General features: G+C 38.7%; 1 protein-coding gene across 1 annotated transcript in view; it reads left to right on the top strand.

Moving 5' to 3' along the window:
• Window positions 1-18,803, top strand: part of COL9A1 (collagen type IX alpha 1 chain) — a 77,725-nt gene that overhangs the window by 54,245 nt on the left and 4,677 nt on the right. The window contains exons 29-36 of the mRNA XM_016195553.2: window positions 432-503; window positions 1,029-1,064; window positions 2,196-2,240; window positions 3,171-3,203; window positions 6,490-6,636; window positions 6,859-6,913; window positions 8,587-8,775; window positions 15,565-15,642. Coding sequence (XP_016051039.1) covers window positions 432-503; window positions 1,029-1,064; window positions 2,196-2,240; window positions 3,171-3,203; window positions 6,490-6,636; window positions 6,859-6,913; window positions 8,587-8,775; window positions 15,565-15,642 — 655 coding nt within the window. The remainder of the gene's footprint in view (window positions 1-431; window positions 504-1,028; window positions 1,065-2,195; window positions 2,241-3,170; window positions 3,204-6,489; window positions 6,637-6,858; window positions 6,914-8,586; window positions 8,776-15,564; window positions 15,643-18,803) is intronic.

Below are 18,803 nucleotides of genomic sequence, written 5' to 3'. Positions count from 1 at the left end.
TATATTTAAAATACCCTCAAAGAGTATTTTAATCAGTGTGGTTTACAGCATACATTTTAAAATCAGTTGCTACATTTGGCCTCTGGTTGTTCTTGGAATTGGACAGAACTGTGCTGAATGCCGCCTTTTTCTTCTCCAGCTGTGCTTGTTTACACAGCAAGAGGAGCAGTGGCATTGCAGGGGCTGGGCTCAAAGAGCCCTCTGTTGGGAAGGGGTGCAAATTGGGGAATTGAGGAGCTCAGAGGTGGGACAGACAGGGTAGGGGAGCTGGTCTCTCTTCTCCTGAGAATGTGGGAGAGAGGCAAATTTGAGGAACAGAGTTTAACCAACCACATCATATTTATTTTAGACAGAAGTCAACACACCCAAGGTCTGTGTGCTTTCAGTGTTTCAGTAACAGTGAATCTGAGGACTTGGTGTTTGCTTTTCAGGGTTCTCCGGGTAGCCCTGGCCTTCCTGGCTTGCCTGGCCCCCCTGGACTTCCTGGAATGAAAGGTGACAGGGTAAGATATCTAGCTCTCCAGAAAGTCCCTTATATGGAAGGAATTTCTACTGTGCTGAGAAATCAATCTTCCTTTCAGCAAGTTCTAAATTTTCTAGAATTTATCACAATGACCTTTCAAGAAAGGTATTTGAAATTACTGAGAGTTGAGATTAAGAAGCAAAAATTAAATCTATTAATATAATAATTTATCAGGAGGGGAAGAAAACTGAGGAAAGTAAAAATCTTTGTTGTAATCATGCTTTCTATTTAGTTCTAAGTTTACATTCTTACTAGTCAAATTTTACATAAATGTGATCAAAGAATGCCCCAAGCTGCCCAATGCCCTGGATAGGACAATTGTCTGTTTCTCCAGGTCTTACCTGACTCTCTTGTTAGGTGGTGAGGAGAGGGAGATGTTCTCTACTTTCACAATATTCGTATTTGTGCTTATCCAGCAGTCCAATAAAAGGGGTTGGTTCATTTCAAATTATATAGATAAAAACTTTAAAATACTGAAAAGAGTATTATATTTTATTCATTACAGGGTGTAGTCGGTGAACCTGGTCCAAAGGGTGAACAGGTAGGTCCTATTTGAATAGTATAAAATGCAGTGTTTAATGTGCATGAATGTGCTTCCCACCAGCAGGAGGCACCAGCTGGTTTGTGGGTATAATTAAAATGTTGGAGGCTAGTAGTTTTTCTCAGTGTTTTTCACAGTGAGTGAAACCTGGAGTTTAGTTTGGTCTGTAGCCTCATTCACTATTTTAATAAGCTGGAGCTATGATGGCTCTGCCTCCAGGGCTACACTTGTTCCCTTTTGAAAAAAGTGGCCCTGCTTCTCTCCACCCAATTGGTTTACTGTGATGAAGCCTCCCATAGCCACATTATAATGCTTTAAGTTTTTCTCTATCAAGGAATTAGCAAATAGACTATGCATATGAATTAGAAATCAGCCCTTTCTCTGGATTCCTTTTTATACTGTAAGAGCCCTTTTTCAAAGATTACTTAATTATTGAATACAATCAATAATCCTTAACTCTGGCAGAAACTTAGCCTCACCTTCTGGCTTTTCTCTAGGCCATATTCTTTCTTTTTTTTTCCTCATATGGATTTTTAAAAATTTTATTTTTCAGTTACAGTTTACATTCAATATTATTTTGTGTTAGTATTAGGTGTCTAGCATAGGGGTCAGACAATCACAATCATATACTTCACAAAGTGTTCCCCACCCACCCTGATATTTCCAGTACCCACCTGTCTAGGCCATCTTTTATTTGTTTGTTTGTTTGTTTGTTTGTTTGTTTATTTATTTATTTATTTATTTATTTATAATCCTCACCTGAGGACATGCTTAGAGAGAGGTAGAGAGAGAGTGTGCATGAGAGACAGAGAGAGAAAGAGACATCGATGTGAAAGAGAACCATATGACCAACCCACAGCCCAGGTATGTGCCCTGACCTGGAATCGAGCCAGTAACCTTTAGGTGCACAGGACAAAGCTCAACCAACTGAGCCACTCTGGCTGGGCTAGGCGTTTTCGGATTTGGCCTGGCCACTGATGGCTAGACTGGAAAACTGCTGAGAGCATTTTGTACTTCTGCATGACCCCGGAAGCAGTGTGGCCATTTATGGATGCTCATCCATGTTGACTGGTTAAAACTAATCCAGGGGACTAAGAACTTTAAAATGTGACTTTTAACCTTACTTTTTAGGGTCCCTCTGGTGAAGAAGGTGAAGCAGGAGAAAGGGGTGAACTCGTAAGACTTTTTTCTTTTCTGGTTAATGACAGAGACTTACTGTTTTCAAACTGTATTAGAACATATATTTTTTCTTTTCTCTGACCCTGTTATCTTTTTTGCCTTCCTTAAAAGTTAAGATTTTTTTTATATACGATAACAAAGGACTCACCAAGATTACAGCCAAGATCAAGTGAAGCAGAGGGGAAACACCCCCAAGGTGATAGACTTTGGAGATCAAAGTGTTCCCTTAGGCATGGCGAATTCTCCTGTGGCTTTACCTTCAGGGTGATCCTTATGTGACTATAGAGAGTCTGCCTACCAAGGAAACAAAATTAAAGCTTTAGTATAGTTAGAAAACTGGCTCACAAGCTTGACTGTGGGCATTCTCTCTAGTTTAAAAAACCCTCCAAAGAAGTGACCTTCATCTCCATCTTTAGCTAAATCCTCATGATCTACATTCATATCTAGAATTAGTGGTGGAATATTTTTAAGTTTTTTTCTTTTTTTAGCATAAAAGCATGCATATTTGGCTTGATAGACTTTTGGGTTATGTTTTAAAATATTGTTAGAGTTTGAAAAATAAAGTCATCAGGTTTAAATGTCTATTACATTTCATAACAGATTGCTAGTTTAGTATCTTTTGACATTTTAATTCTCAACTAGCATTTTAGATCTGGATGGAGCCTTGGATAGCTCTGATTCAACCCTGTTATTTAAGAGATAAGTTAGCCAAGGCTGGGAGGTTACATGGCTCACACAGGATTACAAAGTTAAGTAGCAAAACTGGGAGTAGAATGCAAGTTTTGAGTCTAATGGTTTTCTGTGGTGTCAGAGTTCATCTGTTCACTGTTTTCTATAGATTTCAGCAGCATAATAACCTGTTAAATGTTTTTAGAAAACTATCATGTGAGTACATTGTTCTAATATAATTTTGTTTTATTGATTTAGGGAGATATAGGATTACTTGGCCCAAAGGGAACTGTAAGTATAATGAACAGTAATCGTATAAAATATAAAAGTACCAATAATACTGTAGAAAATGCAATACTCTGCTTTATGAAATCATTCTGTAAAATCCAATTCTTAATGGACTTACCTTCAAGGAAATGAATGTCTGAGTTTATTCTTTAAGTAGTGGATTAATCCAAAGAAAAAAATAACAGTGTAAATGGATCTGCCTATTGAACTAGCCATTTTAAAGGAAGCCTTTTTCATATTTTAAGTGGCTCAATGAGTATATTACACAGCAATTTCTTCCACAAATGGACCGTTTTTAAAGAACTGACTGTGCTTCATGGTGACGAGAGTATAATTGAGTTTTGTTGGCAGTTGTACAATTTATTGGCAAATATTACAGTAATTTTCTTAATCTCCTGTGTGTTCTATTTGGGGAAGTAAGATAGAGGCATAATGCCTAAGAAAATGTAATAGAGAATTATTAGAGTTAGAAAATGATTATCTCATTTAATTCATCATTTTATAGAAACTAAACTGATGTCCTTAGAGATTAGATGAATTTAGAATTATAAAACCAATTAGTAGCAAACCTGCAATGATTTGCAGTTTGAAAGGAATGCACATCTAATACAATAAGAAATTTAGTATAAGAAGAAAAGATGAAGCTCGGATCTCAATCTCAGATGCCACTGATCACCAGAGCTGTCAGTCTCCAAGTCCTTCCTGTTTCTGGAATCTCCCCTGCTCCTCCCTGTCCCTGTCCAACATATGATCCTCATGGCAGCCATGGTAATTTAGATAAAGAAGATAAAACACACTAGTTATCCCTTCCTTCTCTGCTTAAAATCCTTTAAGAATAACATTTTATGGAGTAAAATCAGATTCTTAGCAAGGTATGCACAGTTTTTGATGAAGTGCTCTCTGACTTGCCAACCTCATCTCATCTCCTTCACATCTGGAATTCATCTGTTTGCAGTTCTTTTTCCCTGGCATGCTGTTTAATGCCTTGTGCTGTTCACCTAGCCTGGTGCATTCTGTTTCTTTCCTTAAAACAGTTACCTCCTCCTTAAGCATTAACCCCCATCTTCAGCCCCGCATTCTCTGGGAAGACTCACCCAGACTTGGTTACAGTGCCCAGCCCTGGGCTCTGCACACACCACCAAGTTGGAAATTATTACTTTGTATTAACTTACCTGTTTACATTCTGCCTCTAAACAACATGTAACAGTCTCAAGCTTCAAGGAGCATCTTTCTGCTTAAGAATCTTTGACAGGCCTGGCCGGGAGTGGCTCAGCGGTTGAGCGTCGACCTAGGATCCAGGCGATTGGGGTTCAATTCCCGGTCAGGGCACATGCCCGGGTTGTGGGCTCAATCAGTGACTCTCTCATCATTGATGTTTCTGTCTCTCTCTCTCCCTCTCCTTTCCTCTCTCTGAAATCAATAAAGATATATTAAAAAAGAAAAAAAAGAATCTTTGACAGAAATGGTTTAGGATTGAGAAAAGTGTAAACGTTAAACCTTGATAGAATTTGGTAATAAAGATGGTATTTCATGATCTAGCAATAATTACTAATGTTCAATGGTAAGCATTCAGCCTATAAAAGAAAAAGTGAATGAATGATGCAGTGGTCACTTCATTTAAATTTGGATATAATACTAGGAATTCGATCTTGATTCATTACCTCCCTTCCTACCACTGTCTTCTCTGACACGACCCAGGTAATGCTGATGAAATTGTAGTGTTCTGTCCCAGAATTAGGGGAAATAGTTACTAGCAGGACGACTTTTGCTGTCCTCAGTGATTTCAGCATAGACAAACTTGATAGTAGGTGAAGTCTGTTTCTACTTTAGTATACCTCTCCTCAACTGAGGAATTTCTCCCCAAAGATTTAGGGTGCTCATGATGTCCTGGCCATGTTGGCCCTTGATCTTTTCACCAAAAATTTCTTGTCCCTTGTTCTAGCAATATTTCAGCACTGCAGGCAAGATAATACACTGATTCAGTCTCCTTTGTTTTCTGCCAGTTCTTCAGTGCATTTCTGAATTCCTTTTGGCTTCTCCTCTGGGCTGCTTTAGAAGCTGTTACAGTTTTGCACTCTAGCCACCTGACAACTCCCAGGCCTTCCATTGTACATCCTTAGTTCTCCCTGTTGACACTGTCTTTCGGGAGGTCTTTTAAGCCGTAATTTCTTCATAGGAGCAATTTTGACAGATTGACTTAGATGAATATCAATTTCCCCCCCATAGAGAGAGATTGGGAAAAGCACACTTGCTGAGCTTTGTTTAGATGTGTTTAGTGAAAGCATTGCTTCATTGCCTTCTTCCCTTCAGTTTGAAATATTTGACTGTTTCAAAAAGCTCTTTCTAGATAAATGTTGCATATGAAAAGGAAGCAGGATTCAGTTGCTTTATGAGCATTCCTATCTTGAACTCTTGCGTCCCTTGCTGCCTCCTGTTCTTTTATCTTTTCATTCTTATTCTATAAACAACAGTACATTGTAACTGCTGTGCCACAAATTCCACCAGAAGTAGTTTAACAAAAAGCGAATTAATTTAGTCTCTTTCGAGCAGTTATTGTACGTGAGGACTCTTTTAAATGCTTTCAGTGGTCTGCTTTCAGAAAAAAAAATTGTAATGTGTATATGCTTTTGTGCTAAAGTAACTGTTTATTTCTAACTTCTTTAATATTTAGAATTTTAACTTTTCAATAGTTAAATTATGGACTTCCTCTTTCAGTATTTTAAATGCATTGATTTTAAACACAGCATTTTAAATGTGGTGTTTTAAATGTATTGATTTAGTTCATGTTAGTGTTTTATAATTCCTGGATTCATCTGGCATTTTCATATTCTCTAAAGAATGTAATAAAAGCTAAATACATTATGTTCTTAGAAATATGATTATTTTATGCTTTCTGTATTGGTGATATACAAACTAACATGTCCTATAAGAACTCTGTGACCTTTTTGTGGCCAGAAAAAGTTAACAAGCCTTATTAAAAGCTAACTTACTCTTAGCAAGTGGCTTAAAGTATAAAGAATGCAGTTTTTAAAATGTATTATTTCAATTAACATTTTGAGATAATAACTATACAAAAAAGAAAGATTATTTAAAAGGTTACTTGAACTGGAATTCTAAGAGATTGGGGTGTTTTTGTGCAGTTACATTGAAGCTTTGTCACCTCTGAACAATACCTCTTAGCAAAGAGAATGTAGTAAACCTCAAAGTTTGTGTGTTAATATTGTAACAATATTAGTCAGACAATGACTTGTGTTTAGTCCTGGTTTCATCGTGTGCCTCTTTGTTCTAGATGGGCAACCCCGGGGAGCCTGGCTTGAGGGGGCCTGAAGGCGGTAGGGGGCTTCCTGGAGTGGAAGGACCGAAAGGACCACCTGGACCACGAGGCGTGCAGGGAGAACAGGGTGCCACCGGCCTGCCTGGGATCCAGGGCCCTCCAGTGAGTGGTGGGCAGTCCTCATGGTTATTTTGTGGAGACTCCATCCCACAGCACAAGGGGTCAGGGCAGCCTGGCTAGGCCAGACATCGCTCCTGAGCAGTGTGGGCAGTTGCCCTGTTGTAAATCCAGCCACTTGTTCCCTGCCGAGTCCGTCAGTTTACCATGTAATAATGTCCTGTTTATGGTTTCGTGTACAAACTGCCTTTTTCTTTTCTGCCCCAGGGTAGAGCACCGACAGATCAGCACATTAAGCAGGTTTGCATGAGAGTCATGCAAGGTAAATAAAGCATAATGGCTTGATTTTTATATGCTTTAAAAGAGGGACATTTTGAGTAATACTAATGTCAATTCCATTTTATCCAATTTGTTGTCATTACAATAGCTTATAGCCTCAAAGAAAAAGAAAAATGTTACCTTTCTGTATTAGTCTGTTTTTTGTTTGTTTTTTGGCCAAGGGTGTTAATTTACCACAAAGTATACACATCACACACACACACACACACACACTTGTTTTTCCTTTGAAACAATTATCAAGTATCTCTCCCTTCTTCAACGCCCTGCCTACCACTCTGTGAGTGCCCAGCACTGACCGAGGGTCTTCCTGTAGATTATATGAGAAGTGACAGACTCCATGCCCCTAAGAAGCATAAGGACATTATGGCTACTCATTTACCACTTTTATTGAAAATCGATAACTGGTATTTACAAAAATGGTGATAAATGTTCACATTTGTTAACCTTCATCTAAATTGATCTGTAGCTATGGCAATTGCGGTTGCCATACCTGTTCAGAATCGGTCTAGTTCTGAAACCACACTGAAAATGGACATGTGCAAATCCTCCTGGGAGGAGATCCCGTAACCCTGGGGCCTTCTAACAAATAACTATCTTACTCTGGTTGAAATCACTCCTGGCAGAAAGACATATTCTTCTTTGTATGCTCGTAAGATCGTCTAATTTGTCTCGTAGACTTGTAGAGTTTTCCATAATGAAACTGTCACCTCTGCATTTGAAAACCAATATAAGTCGCTTCATTGCAGACATTTTCTCTTGAAAGGATACTTCAATTTTAAACATCACACATCTAGAAAATTGTGATTTTATGTTAACTCTTACTTACGTAAGGCACACTTGGAATACTCGGACTGAAACAATTTTAAAATGTTGGTTAGAAATGTGTTTCCAATTCATATTCTCCTTCACACCCTAAAGCTTGAAAATATATTATATTAGAATATTTACCTTAGAGTATCTTAATGGGGAAATTGTCTTGTTCCCTATGGCTTTAGTGGATGATTCTTAATCTATTTAATGGTTCCTGCAAAAGCCCACACAGTTATTAATTTTAAGACAGACTGTGACCATTCCCAGGAAGCAGGCTATTTTTAATATTTATTGTCTATTCCAAGCATGAAAAAAACTTCTGAGGAGGATTCATAAGAAGTCATGAATTCTCAGAGTATTTCAAGTTACTGAGTGTCTTCCAACTAAGCATGTGAGGCCTGGTCTCAAATGGTGTCCTGATACTAATTCTGGACATCGTCCTTGGCTTTTGAAGAGCTCTGGACACCTGCTTCTACCCATGTGAAGAAACCCATTCTCTTCCCATCCTGGGTTCTCTGATAACAAGTCAGGATTCAGATGACATACTCCTCTTAGAACTCCACTCACCTGAAGCCCTGCCGTTTAGTGCTTTTTAGCCCCATCTCCTCGCCCCTGGCCTCACAACAGCAGGGCCAAATATATCCAGGGAGAGCTGAATAAAACAGCCCCAGTGAGGCGTCTTGGCAAAGACCACGGGAAAATGATCCAACTTGATTCTCTTCTCACCACCAATTTAGAAGTTCTGGTGACACATTCTTTAAAAAGGCACTGGAAATACCTCTCTTTTCATTTGTATCACTTTCACGTTTCTGACTTTTCTGCTCTGTTTTGTTTATTATCATTTAGAGCATCTTGCTGAGATGGCTGCGAGTCTCAAGCGTCCAGACTCTGGAGCCTCTGGCCTCCCTGGGAGGCCTGGTCCACCCGGGCCCCCAGGGCCTCCTGGAGAGAACGGCTTCCCAGGCCAGATGGGACTTCGTGGCCTCCCAGGCATTAAAGGCCCCCCTGGTGCTCTTGGTTTGAGGGGGCCTAAAGGTAAGGCTTTCTGCCCAGGTGGAACCAAGGAACTCACCCTGTACTTTTTCAGGTGTGTTCGTAGGTCCTACCAAGCTCCAGGTATTCTGTGAGATACGATGTATTATTGTCTTTTGCAATGTTGATGGTAAAGATTAGAAAACTGTTATATGGTATTCTCTTGACGTTGCTCTACGACAACAGTAGACTAAACCCTAGCATTAAGGTCCCTTGGCTTTCAGCACTGATCTTTTCCAGTTGTACTCTGCCGCAATCATAGTTCAAAATAAACTCCACAGGACTAATAAAGGCTCATTCGCTGTTTATTTTTTTCAGACCTAAAATTATTGTAGAAGTCTTCTAAGATGACAACCAGACTTAGGATATTTGTATCTGATACTTAAACTGACAAAATTTATTAGCGGGACCTAAGAAAAATTACATCATGAGTTGAAGCGGCCACTCCCTTCTTCTAAAAAGTCACATTGGATATTTGGTTTTGATGGATTTTTTTTTCTAGCTCTGAAGTACAATCTCACTGTATTCCTTCTTTAACATGTGAGGGAGTATGAGAGTCTGTTTCTTCCCCTTCTACTTAATGCACTTTAAGCCTTTGCATCCAGTATTTTTCAGAAAAATAGGGTTGTGTGTTAGGTATTAAATAGGACTTGCAGGAGGACTGATTGCCTCAGATGGCATTTGCTAGTTGAGGTAAGTTTGTCAGCCTGGGGTGTGTGTGCCCTGGATCATTCACAGAGAGGACTAGGTAAGGAAAGGAGTCTGTATATCCTGATGAGTGACTGACAGCTCTCTGGGGAACTTCAGCAAAGCGTGGCATCAAAAACAAGAGAGGGACTTTTATTTTTAAAATGGTGGTGCTCCAATTAGGATTAAATATTATGGTGGGAATGGTCAGAGGGCAAGCAAGCTGCCTTTTTAGATCTATAAATGAATTGCTGATGCATCTGGCTAACTATACCCTCAGTGGGGATAATTTTGTTAATTACATTTTTTTTTTTGGCATGTGCATGTTAACAAATGAGCCCTAATTGGGGCCTCTTGTAAGCCTGGCACCATTTCAGAGCTTTCAGAGCCTGGACATAATCAGATGGAGCGAACTCAGAGTTCACCTTAAAGAGAGCTGGAGAAAAATTTCCTCTGAGAAAAGCATGTAGACATTCATCTCTGTCCTGCTTTCAGCTCGTAGTTTAGGAACTCATGCCCTAGGTGCTTTCTCTATCATTAGTTCCAGTTCACTCTGTAAACCATTTCTAAGAAATCCCACTGCTTTGGGTGATTGTTGACTTAGTTGGCTCTGTTGTGCCAAAGCCTATCGTCACTCCTTAGCTCTCGGGAGTTCACTTCAGATGGTGGTTCTGAAAGAGAGGCCCCAGGAGCATCGGCATCACCAGGGACCTTGTTAGGAATGCAGGTTTTCTCCAGCCCACCCCAGACCCACTGTTCAGGAGCTCTGGAGGTGAGGCCCAGCAGGTTGTCCTCTAACATAAGCAGCTAGATGATTCCTATACAGCTAAATGCACTTGTCCCATTTTCCTGCTGAAAAGGGACACCTTGTAGGGACTATAGAAATCACAGCTCTATTGTCCTTGGATAAAAAGAAGTCTCCAGATATGGATAGAGCTTAACTTTGAGTTAGTAACTGAACTCTCCTCAAGTTTCATATGAGTCCTTTAAGAAGTGAAACTGTTGACTTACTGCATTAGGAGAGTCAGCCTAAAGCTGCATTCCTCAGTCTGGACTGCACACCGGGACCCCCTGAGGATCTTTAAGAATGACTCATGTCTGAGTCCCATTCCCAGAGATTCTGATTTAATTGGTCTGGACACTGAGATTTAAAAATACATCCCAGGTGATTTTAATGTGCAACCAGAGCTGAGTACCACTGGAAACAAAGATGAAATGTTCAAGAAACTTTCTGGGAAGCTCTTAACAGCATTGAATTGTGGCTGGGTTGGGCTGGGTTGGTCCTAGGCAGATAAACCTAATTTTGAGGGGGAGAAAGGTATATTTCTATATTTGGAACCTCAAAAATGTCTCTACCACTAAGTCCACTTGTCAAGCATAGCTTGATCATATAAGGGCTTTCCCTTGATTTTCCTTCAGTACTTATGACATAGTCTGTAGTGTAGAAGTGATACAGTTCTTTTCTTTTTTCCAATAGGCTTTCTCTCCCCAGACCCCCCTATCCCTTTCTTGTCATTGGCTTCCTTTAAAGCAGCATATTTTTTTTTTGGTTTTATTTCTTAAAATTTGGGATGTGTGCAGAAAAAAGTAATCAGATTTTCTTTATCAATCAGTGCTGTCACACATTTGGAAATGTATGATTCTAGGCCACTGGACTTGACCCTTCTTTTCCTACCAATAGCATTTAATAGAAAACACATAGTATTTTGCCATCCAAAGGCTACAGATCAAATTTTCCCTGAAAATAAACATTCGCCATTTGAGACATAAATGTTTAGCCCATTAGAGAAGAGATGTATGTCATTGTCACCTGTTGCCTTTTCCCCAGGCCCAATAAAGAAGGGATGGTATGAGAGTTGCTCTGCCATATTGTCATTTTGAGATACTTCTTCTAGAGAAATTGTCACATAACAAAGAAATATGTTTTACTAAAGCTTTGAACAGTTCAGGCTGTGCTTAATTAAATCACTGTTTTCCTCCTGAAAAATTACTCTGAAAAACACAGTGGAACATTTTCAATGGGAGCTAGTAGAAATGGGCCTCAAGTCATACTCAAAGCTCAAGTCATTTATATATATATATAAATATATATATATTTGTTTTGTTTTTCATCCACGTTTTATAGTTTCATACAATCTTAAACATGTTAGGGCTGAGGCCCATGCACTGTATATATTTTATGTGTGCACTCAAGCAAGAGCAAGACAGACATCTAACCCACCTATGTTCACTTTGCTTAGTATTAAGTCATTCTTTCGTGTCATAAATACCATCTTTGAATGCTCACTATGTGGATTAATTTTAAGTCCTTATGAGCAGAGCTGTATATTCGTTCAGATATTTCAGTGTGAGTCAGACATGTCAATATGTGAGCGAAGGCTTGAGAAAGTACAGTCATAATTGTGACTAACACTTTTAAAAATACTAAACTGCTCACATGAAGTCAAGTCATCAGTTATAGCTTTCAGTCCCTGGCCAGGTAGCTCAGTTGGTTAGAGCATCACCCTGAAATGCCAAGGTTGTGGGTTTGATCCCTGGTCAGGACACATGAATGCATGGATAGGTGGAGCAGTGGATCCATACTTCTCTCTCTCTTTCTGTCTCTTTCTCCCTTCCTCTCTCTCTCAAATCAATAAAAAAATTAGCTTTCAAATAAATGAAATAAATAGCAACTATGGAGCGATGAGAATTTATTTCGTTTTAGCCACTCTGTTTATAATGAGCTGCTTTTCTACTTAAATTGAATATTTTCCTTCATCCCTTATATAAAGCTGATTTTATATGTATTTTCTGACATAAGAGGCCAACAGGTGGGCCTTTAGTTCCTTGAGCTGCTTTTTGAACGTCTCTAAAGAAGCACAACCAGGGTTGAAGAAGTAGATTAACCCTGGTGATAAACAGAACCAGGCTGTGGAGCGGCAGTCGGCAGCGTGGCTGTCTTGGAGCCCATCTGAAATTTGTTTTCCTACTGTTAACATATCACTATTACCGATAACCAGAATACAGCATCACAACTAAGGCAGCAGTCTTCCTCCTTGCAAGCAACATTTTCAAGTTGTCATGGCTTCATGCTGAAAGTGTTTAACTTCCACTATCTGTGTGAAAGTTGCATTTTAATTTATAATCTTCATCTCATGTATAAAAAATATGGCACATTTAAAGATACTCTTCTCATTGCCAGTCTCCAGAATTGCAGTGCTCTGACATTTAAATTGCTAAGTTAACAAGAGTGCTTCAGCTGTTAGTTTTAAAAATGCCAATTGTCATATCTTCCTAATACAATAAGGCTAGATTGATGATGAATATGAAAAAAACTAGCTTATGTGAATATGAGTTCATCCTGAGCTCTGTATCCTTACACAGTATTTATATAAATTTAAATTGTTTTGAAAGTGTAGTTGATTCATCATAAAAATATCCACATAAGGGCATTCACAGTTAAAATAAAAAATATAACTATTTAAACATTCCTTCATAATGAGAGACTATTTGACTAATGTATCGATGCTTGTACAGATATGCTTCCTATTTTTGTTGTGTGCATGCCTTTGTTTTTTAAATTATAACAAAGATTCAATATTGAATGAGGTTGGGCTGTTACAGATGTTTGGGGAAAATGATTATGTATAGAATTTGTTACAAAATACCATTGCATTTTCTAAAAGTGTAGAAAATAATATAATACTAGATTAATGAGATAGCAGAATAATGCCTTGTACTGGGAGCAGTAGAAGTCATTTAGGACAGTTGAGCAGGGTATTAGTGCGCTTTGTTAATGAGGCCAAGCTTCTGGGTTTGGTCTCTGCAGGGGCCAGGATAATTAATGCAGCTTTGTTCTGTGACTGCTGATTCCCTAAATTTAATCAATTGTCTTGCAAGTACACATGGTTGGTTTCAATCCAAAGCATATTCCCTGTAAATAATAAGTCCATAGTAAAATGTAGGCACTTTTGACAGCACACCTTAAATTTTGGAAATTCATTAATTTATTTTTGGCAGTACTAAATTTACATTATTCAAGAATTTTAAAATGTATAAAAAGATATTTAGTAAAGAGTTTTTCTGCCACTCCTGTCTCACATTTGCTGAGGGTTTTTTATTCTTCCCATTAGGTCATCGCTGTTGTTAATTTCTTAGACATTCTTACTTACATGATATGTATGGATATATGAATACAGTAAATTTTCCCTAGAGTTTTCAAAAAACAAATCATATTGTCCTGTACTAAGTGATCTGGACCTTGTGTTTTTCATTTATCAATGGCTTGGAGATCATTTCGAAGAGATTCCTGATTCCTCTTCACAGCTGCATAGTATTCCATTCTGTGGAAGTATTATAATGTACCTAACCCTTTAATGGGCACTTAGATTGTTTTCAATCTTCTGCTATTACAGTAAGGTTGCAGTGAGCACCACTGCATAGGTTTCATTTTTGTACAAATATCAACATAAGCTCTATATCTTTAGGATAAATTCCTAGAAGTGGACTTGCTGGGTAAAATGGTACTTCCATTTGTAACTTTGATAGGTATTACCTTCTAAGAGACTGTACCAGTTTACACTCTTATCAGCAATGTGTAATAGTGTATTTTTCCACAGATTTGCTAGCACATGTTTAATTGAACTTTGGAATTTTTGCTGATCATATAGGTAAAATAGCATTCTTGTTATTCTAAGTTTACCTTAATTCTGTTATGAGAGAGGTCAGGGAATTTTAGAATATATTTAAGAGCCATTTTTATTTCCTTTTACTAATTTTCTTGCTCATGTATTCTGCTTATTTTTTTATTGCGTTGTTGGCTCTTTTGTATTGATTTCAGGAACTCTTCATATTAGAGTTAGAACTCTTCATATCATAATAGAAAGGCCACCTTGAATCTGAGGTTGTAAAGTAATTCTCTCTTGTTTTCTTCTGGTTCTTAAATTACATTTAAAATATTTGACACATTTGCAATTTATCCCAGATTGTGGTGTAAGGAATAGATCCAGCATTTTTTATTTCAAGTAGGCTACCCACTTTTGTAACACTATTTATTGAATTGTTCAACTTTTTCCCACTTTAAGATGCCACCTTTTACAAATCAAATTCCTGTGTGTATTTGGGCCTGTTTTTAGACTTTCTATTCTGTTTCACTGGTCTGTCTACTCATGCACCAGCCCCCCAATGTTTTAATGGTTTAATATTTGGTAGGATTAATCCCCCTTGAGTTGCCTTTCTTTTTGGAGCTCTTATGGCTGTTCTGGTTTATGTGTTTTTCTACACAAACTTCAGAATCACCTCTCTGGTTAAAAAAAAAAAAATCTGTATTTTAATTGGGATCATGATGAAAATTCAGCTGAGGGAGAACTGACAGCTTTTTATGATGATGTCGTTCCATATAAGAACATTTTCCCAGTCTTTTTGTGTCCTTTAGAAATGTTAAGGTTTTTTTCCATGTCGGATTTTCATATTTCTGATTAAACTTATTGCTAATATTGATTATTTTAATAGCTATTATAACTGGTATCTTTTTTCACTACTCATGACTGGTTGTTGTTTATATATCTGAAAATTATTGACTTCCATATGTTAATTCTGCATCTTGCTGTTTTACTGAATTAGGTTATTGTTGGAAGTAGATTTTGAGTTCATTTTCTAGGATTTAAGACATATACTCATATCACCTGAAAACAGATGGTTTTAACTCCTCAAACCAAATAATAAATAATAGTGATAAAGTGGCCATCCTTATAATGTTCTCACTTTGGTGGAACAATGTATCATGTTTCCCATTAAGCATCATGCTAGCTTTTGGGGTGAAAGGTACATTTTTTCATGTTTAGGAGGTAACCATTGATCCGTATTTTATTGGCTGTTGCATCAGGCATGTGTGTTCAATTCTTTCAAATGTCTTTTTTAGCATCTATGACTATGATTATTTGATTTCCCCCCTTAGATCTATTATTATAACTAACTTGATATTTGTCTTGCTACAATCTAGTTTGTGGCAACTTTAGGACCTTTTGGTTTCAGAATTTGGGCTTTGCTTAAAGTTTAAAATAACATAACTTTATTTTTATAGGTATATAGAAAAATAACATCATTTCTCTAACTAAATGCACCTAGGTGACTTGGGAGAAAAAGGGGAACGTGGCCCCCCAGGAAGAGGTCCCAAGGGTTTGCCCGGAGCTACAGGTCTCCCAGGTAAGTGTGCTGTACGGAAGGATGAAGTTGAAGTTGGTAGCAAGTGGGTAGGCTGAACTGGATAATATTTTATAGAATTGCTCTTTAATTACTTAAGCATATCTTGTGATACTCAAGAATGACTGGCATCACTTTTTCCAGACCAACTTTAATGAAGAGTTAAATGATCTCTAAATCACATCTGTGTTCTTTGTGAGAAAATATGTCAGGACTTGAAATACTATTTTTTAATAGATGCTTTAAAAAATTGTTGGCCCAGCCACATGCACTTATAAAATTCTGAAGGAATGGGTTCCTCTCCATTTCAAGCTCAGTTGATAGTTTCCTGTTTTTTTAAAAAGTTTTAACTAAAAAGTCAGAGCAACAGGAAAATCCATCCAAGTTTTCAAACTATTCATGTTGCATGTAGAGTAACTAAAATTTTATTTGAAAAGCTCCTGTTTCAAACATCCTGACTCTCCAGAAATCCATATCCAAAAAATAAATAAATACATAAACCTGAACGTTCCTACCCATAGCCACAAAGAGCCACGCACAAGCCACATATCACTGCTGTGTCAACTGAGGGGACAAAGCAGCCTGTGTGTGAGAGGCTGGATTCTCTCACTGGGCATCTGTTCTCTCTTTACACACTGGCTACTCTGTCCCCCGGAGTCCAGGCTGCAACACAGTCATCCACTGGGAAATGACTTACAGGCCCAGCCACGAAAGCAGCATAGCAGGATCGAAGGCCAGTCAGCTTGAGCATGAATGACTGGCTGCCTTACAGCACTCTTTTATTGCTGCTCAGGAAGGTTCCCAAACCCTGGAGCTGAGGAGGGTTGAGGTCAGAAGAGTTGTGCAGAGAAAGGATGGCACATGATTCCACAATGGATTTGCAAAACTTGTTTTAGGGGAAAGTTAGAAGAAGAAATAATCATGTTCTAATTCTGCCACAGGCTTACATATTCAATCATGGCTATAATTGCAGCCCCAAACATCATTGCTTTCTAATTATACATTTCATTGCTCCTGGGGATAGCTTTCTCATTAAAATACGTTTAAAAAATATAAACGCATTTGGAGATAGCTGAAATACTGCTTCTCTAAAACTGTGGGCCTGTCAAGATGTTTTCACAAATTGATATATTTTTTGTGACTGGAAAGGGAAAGAATCTGGGTGGAGCTAAATGGGACCAAGAGTAGAATATTTTAGGTAAGTCTTGATTCATTGATAGATGTTTAGAAGAGAGAAACTAGAAATAGAATTTACTGAGTGCTTTTCTCCTTTATCAATGGTAGCAATATGAGGTTTTAAAGCTGACAAAATACCACCATTACAATTTATTTAATTATCCAAATACATACAGGATAACTTTATAATTTCTCCTCCCATTTTGTTGACAAATCACTTAACAGTTGTTGGAACAGCGACTTGCACTATTGGCAAGATTTTCCTCTAACAAAAATATATTGTCCTGGCTGGTGTGGCTCAGTGACTAGAACATTGGCCAGAGTACGGAAGGGTCACGGGTTCGATTCCTGGTCAAAGGCACATATGCTGGTTGCAGGTTCAATGCCCAGCCCCAGTTGGGGACAGGTGCAGGAGGCAACCAATGTGTCTCTCTCACATCGACGTTTGCCTCTCTCCCTCTCCCTTTCTCTCTCTACCCCCTCCCTCCCTTCCACTCTCTCTAAAAATCAATGGAAAAATGCCCTCAGGTGAGGATTAACAGAAATATAAAGAAAAATATATTATGGTTTCTGGTGACTCTTTCAAAAAGTCTGTTGGAAAAAAACATTTTAAGCTTAAAAATCGGAAGATTGAGGAAGGCTAGCTCAGTATTGCAGTGTCTGGGGCTGCCACCAGGGGCGCACGACCCCCCACGTGCAGTAGCCCACTAGGAGTCTACTGCAAGGGTTTTACAGGGGCTCCTGGACCATTGTTCTACCAAAACAGGGCTTGGCTGATTTGCTTTTTAGCACACGAGACATCAGTGTACAGGCAAAATGGTAAGGTAGGGCAAGCTCACCGTCGGCAGCTCTCCCTGGCTGTCATCTTGTCTCTCTTATGAAAAAAAAATTAATTTGTTACAGTTGGTCTTGGATTTAATACTTAAATTTGATTTGTTAAAAAATGTTATGGGCCCCCTTTCTCGGGACTCCTGAGACCTGCCCTTTTCCTTTCTGCCTTTGCCAGTCCTTGCCCCTCCCTTCCTGGTTCCCCTCTGAAATCCTAGTCTTGCTTTTCCTGTGCTTCTGTTATATTTTCATTGAGAAGATACTTGACATTATTTTTTAAAAATGAAGGCTAACTTTCAAAAGCACACAGACGCAAAGAGGCCATATTTATCACGCTTCAAGGCACAGGCCAGGGCTTTGGATTTTAGGTCAGCTCTCATTCTCTCGTCCGTGCATAAATAAGCACTTTCCCAAATTCATCAAGTTTCTGAACAACAGCTTTTGGGATCATCCCTCCTCTAAAGCTAGTACACTGAAAGTGGGCTGTTGGGAGTGTGGGCTCCACAGTTCAGGCATCCTGGACTCCAGTCTTGAGTCTGCCTCTCACTACTTTTATGACATGGGGCAATTTACTTAATTGCTCTGTGCCTCAATATCCCCATTTATGAGATAGTGACAATAGTATATTTGTGATAGCATAATTCTGAGAACTCTGTCCATGTAAAGTGATTAGGAACATTTCTGGCCGTAGTAAGTGCTCAAGAAATGTTGGTGATTATTACTGTCATCGATATAACAAATCTACCTTTGCTTTCTGAGGTAGATGAAGGAGAGCAGGGGCACAGCGGGACCCTAGGGAAGCCCCTGCAGCTTTTCGCTCCTGCTCTCGGGGGACAGTAATCAGCTACCGTTCTTCTCTTAGCACCACTCCTAACACCTCAGACCTACCCCCCCCCCCAAAAAAAATCTTCTTCAACTTCAATCACAAATGCAAAGCGCTGACTGGCAGTAGATTATTTCACTGATTAATTGTCTGCTGAGAGGCTGGGCCATTTTAAATTTCCCTGGTGGAGCTTGGAATGTGATTAGGAATGTGATTTCCGTCTCTCACAAAGATAATTGTAATAGGACTGTAGGACCCAGAGGAACCTTCAATGTTACTCTGCGCAGAAGCTCTCTGGAACCTTCTAGGTAAATACATATCTTACCTAAAAGAAAGA

This window comes from Miniopterus natalensis, chromosome 5 (assembly GCF_054644295.1).
Source record: "Miniopterus natalensis isolate mMinNat1 chromosome 5, mMinNat1.hap1, whole genome shotgun sequence".
Classification (NCBI taxonomy): domain Eukaryota; kingdom Metazoa; phylum Chordata; class Mammalia; order Chiroptera; family Miniopteridae; genus Miniopterus; species Miniopterus natalensis.
The sequence above is the reverse complement of the archived record's forward strand: the minus strand, read 5'-3'. Positions and strand labels throughout refer to the sequence as shown.